This window comes from Hyaloscypha bicolor (assembly GCF_002865645.1).
Source record: "Hyaloscypha bicolor E unplaced genomic scaffold K444scaffold_87, whole genome shotgun sequence".
Taxonomy (NCBI): domain Eukaryota; kingdom Fungi; phylum Ascomycota; class Leotiomycetes; order Helotiales; family Hyaloscyphaceae; genus Hyaloscypha; species Hyaloscypha bicolor.
Window position 1 is genome coordinate 773,533 of NW_020194589.1, and position 11,990 is coordinate 785,522.

General features: G+C 36.1%; 2 protein-coding genes across 2 annotated transcripts; both read right to left on the bottom strand.

Annotated features, from left to right (window-relative positions):
- Nucleotides 1-6,295: 6,295 nt before the first annotated feature.
- K444DRAFT_531493 (uncharacterized protein) lies at nt 6,296-6,448 on the bottom strand (the record flags this gene model as incomplete). Its single annotated transcript, XM_024874988.1, has 1 exon — nt 6,296-6,448. A coding segment is annotated over one exon (153 nt), but the record flags the coding sequence as incomplete, so codon positions are not given.
- Nucleotides 6,449-9,873: 3,425 nt separating this feature from the next.
- On the bottom strand, nt 9,874-10,813 carry K444DRAFT_724147 (uncharacterized protein). Its single transcript, XM_024888606.1, has 2 exons — nt 10,398-10,813; nt 9,874-10,323 (listed from the first exon to the last, which is right to left on the bottom strand). The coding sequence occupies exons 1-2, from the start codon at nt 10,419-10,421 to the stop codon at nt 10,174-10,176; spliced, it is 174 nt and encodes a 57-aa protein (XP_024735547.1). The 5' UTR covers nt 10,422-10,813; the 3' UTR covers nt 9,874-10,173.
- Nucleotides 10,814-11,990: the final 1,177 nt, after the last annotated feature.

An 11,990-nucleotide genomic window follows, 5' to 3' on the forward strand; every position in this document is an offset into this window, starting at 1 on the left:
GTTAGAAAACTCTAATCAGATCCTCGAATAATACCTTTATGCTTACGTTAGCTATACTCAGGATAACTGGGTAAACTAGCTACTGCTAGCGGAGTTTGCTATAAATAATCACGAGTCGGAAATAATAGGAGTAATGCTATTTTATACTATTTACGGATAATACTTACGAATAGGTACTAAACCTCCATAATTAGTATTTAGACTTCTAGCTCGTTAGTAGTTAGATATTGTAAGTACAGACAAGTTTGCCGAATAGATAAAAGGAATATCAGATTTTCTATATACGGAAATAGGAATAGCCTAGGCATGTTACGCTAATTAAGCTAACGTATCTCGATCTTTAGCTCTAGCTTTCCGCATAGGCGATAAAGTCTAGTTAGATATAAGGAATCTGAATATGGATAGGTTAAGTAAGAAGTTAGCCGAGAAGTATATCGGCCTATTCGATATTAAGGAAGTCATTAGTCCCATTACCTATCGTCTGGACCTTCCTCCAATATTAAGAATCTATAACGTTTTCTATACGAGCTTACTCCGCGCTACAGCTACGGATCCCCTTCTAGGTCAATACTAGCCCCCGCATTCGCGCGTAGTACTAGAACCAGATAATACGAAAGGTAGAGCGTGGATGGTTACCGAGATATTAGATTCCAGAATTACAAAGAACCGGGAAAAGAAGGTAAGATTGGAATACTACGTGAAATAGAAAGGCTACCCTCCTTCGTGGCGGCCTCCACGTGATCTGATACCGGGTTGCGAAGTATTACTCTACGATTTCCATATGCAGCACCCGAATAAACCGTTACCGATTAATGTATGGCGTCGCAGGAGCTCCTAGTTCTTTACGAGGGGGGGTAGTGTCACGAAACCACGTGACCACGTGACGATGAGTCACATGATGAGTCATACTGAACGTCTATTTAGAGATAACACCCCGTACTATTCTTCTTGACTCCTTTGCGCTACGTCTTGTATCTAGAATCAATACATACCTTGACTCAAACCCTCACAATTAGTGCAAACAAATTAGTGGTACAAGGAATGCATCACTCGCTTAAGGCGATAACCACTGGCCTGATGGGTGGCCCTTACTATCTAGGTGGTCATGTATACTACGTGGCCCTCAGGAACAAGAGGCGGATGACCTACTCGCCCACTCGTGATTATCCTAGACCCATTGCGATTCTGACAACCTATAATATTAATGACTGGTTGCCTCACCGGTATTAGTATACCGCTCCTATTATGTGATAGATCCTAGCAGTTTTAATAGAATAACTATAAAGCACCTGGCAGCTGGTCTCTAGTTACAATATCCTTTTTATATTTACTAAAGCAATATTCTATAACGTTTATAGTCCCGCCTGCTTATATGCTCTTTATTATATATTTTAGTATCCCCTATTTATAGAAACTAAATTAGATCCGTCTAGTTATATAGCCTCGCTAGGAAAAGTTTAAGGGGATCTGCCTAATATATTAAGAGGTTAATCTATATAAATTATAATAGAGGTATTAAGCTATCCTAACTTTCTAAGAAGCTCTCGATACTTAGAATAATACTCTCTATATGAATTCTTATCTTATCTATTATCTAGCTCTTAATTATCTAGTGTACTACTTTATCTAGTATCTTATAAAGTTTTAGTATCTCCGGATACTTATTAGAGATATAGTATACTAATGCATTAAATATACTATCTATAAACTTAGTATTATTACTACTTACTTATTAGTTACTACTCTCTATTTAGACTAGGAATTACTTATATATACCCTATAGCCTCTAGGCTACTAAAGAAGAGAATACCGAAACCTATATAGCTTAATAGAGTTATTAGCTGCTTTCCAAGATATTTTTATTTATATAAAAGATTCCTCTATTTCTACTTCTTAGTAGGCTTAATTAGGTCCTAATTATTAATATATAGCTTCTCTAAGAGGTAGTTTATAGTATATACTATATCTTAAACACCTCGCTTCCTCTTAACCTCTGGGTCCTTAACTCCTTACTTTACTTCCTCTAAGAAACGAAGGTAGAACTAGTACTATAGGACTCTATAGAACAAGAAGCGTATATAATCTATAACTAATCCTTTATTTATAATAATAAAATATTGTAATACCTTTATAAAATAATTAGTAACTAAATTACTACTTATTAGTATTAAGAGGCTTGATTTATACTATATACCTCTCTAGAGGAGTAGTTTATCCATTAAGAAAGGGACCACGTTATCCTATACTAGGGTGTCTCCGGTTTTAATAATAATAATTAGTTTATTTAGGCTTATGATCGTACTAAATAGTAAGGTTAGATAGCCGAACGCTTACGTAAATAGGGAGCGGTAGCTTTCAAGTAAGGTATCTATCCGTTAAGCTAAGTTAGTAGAGTAAGCTAATTATCTATCGAAGATGTTAGTTTATTACTTTCCTCATTAACTAGTCTCTGGTCAGGATAAGCTTCCCTAGCGGGACCTGAATAGGAGGGTAAGAGTGAGCCCTGAGTGATTACTAGCGAAGTTAAGGTAATAAGAGAACCAGGAGCTAAAGGGATTAGAGGTATCGCTAGGCGAGAGTTGAATGGCTCGCGAGTTATATTCACATGCCTAGGAACTCCTAATCTCGTAGGCAGCCTGCTATTATAAGCGCTTAAATCCTCATTTACCTCGATAGCGTGACATGTCTAGTGATTGCTCATGTCTGGAATGTCTCTTCTACCTTACGACTGAGATCCAAAGCCTATAGTTCAAAGCGGGGGATGTTGCAAAGGGGCTAGCTTATACGTCTCCTCATCTGCAATGACCGTACCTGGAGCAACTTCCTCTCTCAAATCGGGGATCTGGCCTATAGATTTTAGAAGATCCTAGCACAGGGGGGGGGGGGGAAGAGGGAAGTTAACCTAGCTAAGATATCACATTATTACTCATCTTTGAAAGTCTATAGGGTTGGATTTTCGCCGCAACGGTTTCTATATCTACTTAATTAAGTCGAGTAAAAGTGTTAAGAACTATATAAATAGCCGCGATGAACTATAGAACTACTTAGCTATAGGGAGTGTACCGGGAAGTATTATGCGCTACCTTAGGTTATATGGCAACGTTCTAAGCTTAGTTAGTAGAGAGGGATATAGAGGGCTATAGAGAAAGTTAGGCGGCTTTGTTCTGTTGAGTAATATACCGGTGCGATATGCTACCTCTAGTTTTGCAAGAAGATACATATTTGGGCTGAGAGAAATGGCCACGAATAGAGAAGTAGAGAGTGATCTCCTGAACGGGCCGTTCGAGAGATTATTAAACACGACAACCCCACAGCGAAGGGAGAGACTAGGATCAACTCTAACCATAGCCCCCATTTATCAGCAAAGTATTGGAAATATCACGGAGCCCGATCTAGCTCCCTTTCCCACCGCTATAGTTAGAATTAGATGAGGAACCAAATCGGATCCCGGGTTCCCATGGGAGCATCTCCGTACAGGAGTTGTGACCAGAGCTAGACAGGGGGTAGAGACAGGGGGCAGAGACATGGGGCAGAGACATGGGGCAGAGACATGGCCTAAACGAGTAGTGTGAATACTATTTGATTAGTTAATGTACTAATACTGCTTATAATTAGATATACGTAAATACTAATATTATTACTGGTTTATATGCTTTATTCCTTAGACTACAAAACTTCTAAGAATCGTACTATAGTAACTTCGAGAATCCAAGTACCGGATAATATTCTCAGGATAACTTTACCTAGATCCTATCGAATCACTTTTATTACGAAGAAGGTTAAGGAGAGAAGCTGTCTAGAAAGCGAAGACTATAAGGCAAAGCTTAAAATCCGCGTCTTTCGAAGAGTAGAGGCTAGATTGCGCTTTCCTAAAGAATTAGAAAAGAGTAACGGTATAGTCACGATAGGAGATTTTCTCTTCAGGAAGCTTATGGTATAGGAGAATACCTTAAAGGGATTGTCTAGAGAAGGAAAGAATAGTAAAGAGACAGTGGATTATAGGGAAGGACAGGAGTAGCTCGAGAGGACGAAGCGTGAGACTATTAAGGCTCTAATATTAATGAGGGATTTATAGTTATAATAATTAAAAGAAGGGGCCAGCTGGCTCCCGTATCCTATATTTATTCGATTGAGTGAATACTATAAACCTTTTAAACGCCTCTCATTATTTGGGTGTATAGACTACCCAGGGGCCTTCACTATCTAAGTAGTCATATAAGTTATATTCTAAAAGTAACACTCGCTATCAGGTCGGGGGGATATAGGGTGGGATTACTGAGATAGTAACCCTCAAGAAAAAGCGGGGGATAACCTCCTCGCTTGCTCGTGATCACCCTGGTGGATATGGAGCATAAATGTTAAAGAGGGTTAAATAGAAAGAATTACAATTTTGCATCACAGGCGACCCCTGATACCAAGGTGCCGCTAGCGCGTGGCATGCTTCCGTCTTTGCACAGTGATATCCCGAACCGTCGGTTCGAGAGATCAGAACACGGCCTCTGAGCAACCGCAGGCAGGATGCACCTTCCATGCATAATTTTGAAAGGAAAAGTGATCTCAAGAGCATAGCTAGTACTAAATTTATCGAATGAGTTGGGTTCTACTTTGGCTCCCAGCTCGATTCCTATAATTAGAATGACACAGGGGAGCTAAATTGGACTCCCGTAATGGAGGTAACCCGTCCATCCAAGTATCGCCCTGACGCTCTCCTACGCGATTCTGGAGACGCTGCTTGTGCCGCAGAGTCATTTAATAGATCTTGCGCCCGGGCGGGTCTCATTAGGCGGCGCTCCGCTGACAGTTTCTACTCGAGAGCGACACGCAGAAATTCATACGTAGCAGATCGATTTTTCTTGGCGGAGGTTTGTTCCGTGCCAAATATTGCGTATGATCACGTGCTTACGTGACTCTAATTCCTAGCTAAACCAAATGCCACAAGGGTAGCTTTAGCTGGATTAAGGTCTTAATAAACTCCTAATAGTATATACCCAAAGAAGGAAGTCGTAAGATAGAAAAGATTAGTAAGGAAAAACTCTCAGGGGCCAGAGGGCGACCTCATAGACCTTTATTACGTAATTCTTAAACCGCTTAATATTATTGAGAACTAGTCCCTAAGCCTTATAGATAGGGTAGTAGTAAATGATCCTCATATCCGTAGATAGATAGTATAAGTAAATATCCTCGACATAGTCTTATATATACGAAACGCGGTTAAAGGTACGCATTTATTACTTATATAAGAGCTACTTATTTCCGATATAAATAATATATTAGGTCTTCTTATAGACGATAGGAAATTTATTAACTAGTTAGGAGGGCTTAGGAGTAGGAGATTTCTCCTTAACTAGGTCTTTAGAGGCTAGGACTAGCTATAGCTTATAAGTACGAGTTAGAAGCTCTTATTAGGAGGCGAGTATAATAAAAAGATTAATAGCAGAGACCTTTTAAGAGATAATACCCTCGGGGCTTAAGTCTCGAGAAAAATCGTAAAGAATCTACTATAGTTATATTCATTCTGCGAGCTAGTACTTAATAACAGGCTTATTAACGTCCTCCTCCTCTTCTATAGCTACCTTATTCTATTATTTATTTAGTTACTTCTTTATTATCTTATTATGGATTTAGAAGAAGTAATCTTTCTTATATACCTCTATAATCTCGTCTTCTAAACTCTTCTTTATATTCTTAAACTACTTATAGAGATCCTCATATTCCTTTATAACCTTCTTTAGGGCTTGCTTAATAAACTTATACTCTTATTTAATCTTAGTATATAGCTCTTTTACTTAGTACTTAAGGTTAATGATATTAGGATCTACTATAAAGAGGGGCTTTATAATCTCTTTAGGGACCTCCTTTAGAGTACTAGGGTTATACTAAATACTTATATATATAAAGGCCCGGGTTAGTCCATTATTAGAGATATCTTCCTTAAGGTAGGCATCCTATATATTAAACCTAATAAATTCATCTTAGTAGGCTATACTAAAGACTCTAGTATTAGGACTATACCTTAGGACCTAATTATATATAGAATTAGAGGTAGTACCTAGAGATAGCTATTAGCCTAGAGTAATAGAATAAGATTAAATAAGATATATACTATTAATTATATTTACTATACCTTAGCGGAAATAATAGCTTATTAGCCTATCTTCTAAGCTAGAGTCTCTCCTAAGGTAACTAATATAGAAATATAGGTTAAGTAAAGTATTACTTTAAACTTCGACTTTACCTAGTTATTCCTAGTTTAGATAAACCTATAAAAGACTAGCTACTTAAGCTATTTCAGCTTCTAGTATACCTTTATTACCTTTATATTTATACTCCCTAAGTTAGTAGTAAAGAAGGGCTTAGCAGATATATAGCTATTAACGAGGATTGTATTATTACGGATTATATAGGCTAAGATATAAGAGATTAGGTAAAGGATAGAGAGAGGGTTCTCTTAAAATAGGAAAGTCGTACTAAGAGGGGAGTTAGCTAGGGTTTAGGACCTAAGGAGAAGTAATATATAGTTTAGGCTTATTATTAACTCCCTTATAGTACTTTAGGGAGACCTCTATTACGAGAAGGTCTCTCTCTCCCTACTTTAGATTCTGTATTATCTAGAGGCAGATATCCTTATAATAGAGTACTTTATACTTCTATACTACTTCTCTAAACTCACCTAGCTTAGTGGTATTATAAGTCTGCTATAGTAGCTCTCCTAGCTTATTAACCTAGATAGTAGAGTAGTCGTTAATATTATTAGTTATAGTAATATCTCTCTCTTATATACTATAACCACTATTATAGCTAGTATCCTTATTAATACCTTTATTAAAGGTAGTAGTAGTAGTATTATTATTAGAGTTAGAGTTAAAGAGTTTATTAATATTAAACTTAGGGCTATTACTAGTATTACTCTCATTATTATAATCTTCCTCTATTATATCCTAAGGGTATTTACCTTAGTTAATATCTTCTACTTTACTAAATAAATCCTAACTAGCTTTTCCCTTTAATACGTAAATAAACTCTACTAAGCGGCTGCCTATATAGGCTTAGAATAGTATTATTATAGTAATATCGTATTAGTTATCCTTAGTAGGGAAGATAGACTCGTTATAAGCCTAGTAGTAGGTTAGTAGGAGAAGTAGGTCATCTAGTCTAGCTACTAGCTTAGGTTTAGATATTATATTAAGATTGAACTTAACCTTTAGCTTAGTATTAATATACTTAGGATTATAAGGTTAGCGGGTATAATGAGAATAGAAAAAGGGTAATATACCTTAATAACCTCGAGTAAATTATTTATATTTATTATATAGATTAACTTAATAGTAGAGTATCTTAAACTCCTACTAGTACTAGTTAATAGTTTTCCTCTTCCTCTCCTTTTACCTCTTTACTAAATAAGTCTTATAGATCTAGTAGAGGAATAATATTATCCTCTCCTTATTATAATTCTGCTTAAGAATAGCTGTATATTACGGGCTAGTATATTAATAGTTATAATATCTGCCTTTTATTAGCTATATCTAATTATATTATAAAGGCTTAAATACTATAGTAAGTATACCTAGTAAATTTCCGTCTAATATAGTAAATACTAGCCCTAGTATCCTTAGTATCTACCGGCTATAAGAACTATTTATTATTTAAATCTATCTCTATATACTAATAACCTTCCCTATTAAGTACCTTTTTCTCTCTCTCCTTTAGTACCTAGTTAGTATTAGTACGTTTTTTGAGGATATTCTAGAGGGCTTTAAGAGTATACTCTGCTAGTACTTAGATTATAGGAGCTATAATCCCGTGCGGGGTACTACGAGAGCGGATATAGGTAGCGGGTTATAATCGAGAGAATTAAACCTAAGAGCTATTAATAATAGAAGGACGCCTACTACTAAGAGCGAGATAACGAGAGAGGGGAGAGCTTTCGAAGATGGATATAGAAGTTATAGAGTAGTAATAGTATAAGATAGGGGTAGTAGCGTTATTAAATAAGGATTATACTTAATATTATAGGTAATTAATCGTGGCTTTTACTTATCTATATTATTAGTACTATTTTAACCCCTTAGCTGCTTTAATTATAGGGTAATGAGTCGTGAGAAAGCGGAGATACCTATTATAGTATTAATATAGCCTAATAAGACGATGGTTAGTTGAGTTTATGAGTCGAGGGTTGTGCGAAGAATTAAAGTATAGAGGGTAATGGAGGTATGGAGGGCGGCCAGGAGAATATGCTACGAGGGTGCCTCGTAGAGGAGGGGATCGAATGTCGAGGTAGGGAGAACGCCGGAACTATTAAGAGTTAGAAGACGATAATAGTTAAAGGAGGATGAGTAAAAGAACCGAGTTTGCATAGTAGTAGTGGAGATGGGGAGGTTATCTGAGAGATAGTAGACTTCGAGAGTCTTCGTATACGAGGGATCGTAGCTAAGGCCACGGGACTCGTTGAGTTCGAATCCTCTGAGAGGGAGAAAGTAAAGAGGGAATAGTGTGGAAAAGAAGCGTTTAAAGGAGGTGTAATGGTTACTGAAGATCGAGGGTAGGTGGAAACTGCGAGAACTTATATAGCCGGGAGCGGCCTGGAGGCAGAGATGGACATGGCCTGCTATGGCTGATGGGGAGCTGTTTCTGGCTCCTGGACTAAGGGACTGGGATGGTTAGGATAATTGAAGATGGATCTAGCAATTTTGGGAGGACGCGGTTATCGTCGCACTAACCGATGCCCCGCACCAAAACACGCCCCGCATCAAAAACACGCGAATTCGCATTTCGCCCGAAACTTCAATAATTAATTACTCCACAACCACTTATCCAAATAGAATAATATTAAATCACAAGGTAGAATCAATTAAGCTCTTGAACTTGTACAATTCAGCTTTTTTATCTAAAGCGTTATAGTAGCGTAATTATACACGTACTCGATTTCGCCTGTGCTACCCCCAATATGACTACCTCACTGATTTGTGTAATTACCTCCTGCTGTGCTACTACCTTTACAGGACGTCTAGCCTTACTAGGTACCTTTCGCCTAGTTAACACCACTGGAGCAGCTTTTTTAGCCTTTAGAGCAGTAGAAACTAGCTGCTTCTTTAGTGCTCTCTTAGCGGCCAGCTCCACCTCCCCTACTAATTACTTCTAAACAGCCTTAGCCTCCTTATCTGCCGCTCTTTTTGCCTTCTCCTGTTTATTTCTAAGGGCATTCGCGGCCCTTTAGATCTTTCTTTCCAATTTAGCTTCCTCCTCTACGATTCTCAACCTCTCCTTCTCTTCTTAATACTCCCTAGCCTTAACCACCTTCCCAGGAGAGTAGCAATCGATCAGACCCTTATTCGCCTTACCAGCAAGATTCAAACGAACGCCCTATCGACCCTTCTTCTTTTAAAGCTCAATTGCTTTATATAAACCTCGATTTTCGTATTCTAGAACCGAGACTCGTACGGCGAGGTGAAGTATAGTTGAGAAAATCGTCTTAACCTTCTCAATTATAGGTTCTTTATCGTATACTTAATAAAATCAACGAATCGATTTCGCAGATCTCGGGGGACGTAATCTACCTGCCTTTTCAGGTAATACATATATAGGGCGAGTAATAGTCTTAATAATAAGACTCCCATTAATCGGCTATATCCCTGATTTGCAAAATACCGATTAGATATTCTTTTCAGTAAACGCCTTATCCTAAGACCTCTTAAACTTTGGCCAAAAGAAGCTTTTACTCATTAAAACATACCCGCCCGATTCGTTTATCATTTTATCAAGCTCCCAAGAGTATATAGTCAATAATAGTTGAAAGAGTCCTATATTAAGGGGCTAAAGCCAGTAAGTTGTATATAGAGGTAAAATCAATAAAATTATACCATATTAATCAGCCTAATCAATAAACGCCATATTTACGTGACTTAAGTACCCATTAACAATAAGAAGACGTTTTTGAGTCGTACGTAATAGTTTAGTATATCGTTCAAAGACATTCTAAAGCCAAGATAACCCAATCGTATTATTTAACCATCCATTCGGCGAAACCGTAAAATGAGCCTTTGAATCAGTCGTAACTTCATTAACCCACGTACTTATAAGGTCTCCTGACTCGCCCTTATATACTAAAAGCGGTAGTATCCATTTCCCGATCGCAGATATACAAGCTAAGAGACTAATAAACTCGCGATTTCCATCCTACTTTACCTTAGTAATTCGACCTAATTCCAGAGCAGCTCTAGTCATAATTCTCTTCAAAGAACGCCCAAATCCCATTAAGAACCCCTTCTCGTCGAAGTTATATATGTTTTCGGGCGTAATTCGATATTTAGTAATCACTAAAGCGAGCTAGTAAAGCAGACACACGTCAGCAGATGCTCAAGCAGTACATTCGCGAAATAATAAAAAATCAAGAAACAAACCATACTAAAAAATAATTGGAACATAGGAGCGTACTCAGAGCTAGCACGTAGATTATCGATATTCCGTAAATAAAGACTCTTTAGCCTAATCGAATAACGCTTCACGAACTAGCTAACCCAGTTCTTTCCAAGCAGCCCCCCCCTAATCTCCTCTATAAGGTTTCTGACAATATGACTAGTCGGTAGTATTCCTCGATCAATAAGAGTATTAATTCGATGAATAAGCACCTCCTCTTACTCAATAGTAAGGCATTAGTACCAGAATGAATTCGCTTCCTTCTTTAACTTCGTAAGGCCACGGATTCGTCTAGAGACAGCGCTACGGTCACACTTGAACTCCCTAGCTATATTAGAATAATAAGTAAACTCCCCTCTTTGAATTACGGCTACTGCCTGGTCGATACGACTTGATTTGACGAATTTATCGCGCATCTTAGTAGTAGTATTAGTCGTGTTTTAAGCGTGTTTTGGTGCGGGACTTCGGTTAAGCGAACCGAGGCACGTGCGCTGTGGGCAGTGTTTAGCGAGCGGTCGAGGCTGCGTAAAACAGCGATAAAACCAGCCGAATTCAGCGGCCCAAACCGCAGTACTCAGATATATTATATAATTTTAAAAACTAATAATATTAATTCGGATTATTTTTAATTATATAAAAATTAATTAAAATAAGAATATTATTTATAAATCTATTAGAAATATAAATAATCTTAATATTTTTTAAGAAATATAAATTAGTATTTCTTTATAACTTATTCTTAATCTAAACTAGCTAATTATTAAAAATAATATAATTTTTAATAAAGAAAATTAGATTTGAGAGCTTAATAATTCTAGTATTTTTAAAAGAAATATAAAATATAAGAAATCTTAAATAGAAATAAATAAAAAATAGTTCGGAATTCTTTAGAAAGAAATTCGAAATAGTTAGAGCTATAGAAATAATAAAAGTAAATAAAATAAAAATAGTTAAAGCTATTATAACCCGATTTATTATAGCTATATAATATTTAATATTATTCTCGAATTTAATATTATAAAGCTTAATATTTTCGAAAATAGTTTTATTATAATTATAGATATTTTTATATAAAAGAGTTTTATAAATGTTTTTCTAATAGCTTTTTATAATAATATTAATATTTGAATTTCTTGGCCTATTTATATAACTTTCTGGTAATAATATAGTTATTAATTTCTAAAAGCTTTAAAATAAAAATAAAAAATTCTATTTTTATAAATTTATTTATAAATTCTCTAGAAATACTAATAAGATATTTAATTCGAAAAAGCTACTAATAAGATAATCTAAACTAGTAGAAGCTTTAGAAGCTTTAATAGAAATTAATATAATTTCTAATTATATAATATTCTAGAAAATTAATTTATTATATATTTTTTCTATTATATTTTCTTTAATAATCTTATTATTATATTCTACTGCTTTACTAGTAAATTTAGTATTACATAACCATAATAATGCATACGGCTAGCTAGTATTTAGAATACTAAGGCTCTTATACTCAGAGCTTCCTTCCTTAGTTTAGAATTCTCGGATTAAGAGCCACTCTACCTGCTTTCCAAGCCCAGAGCCCG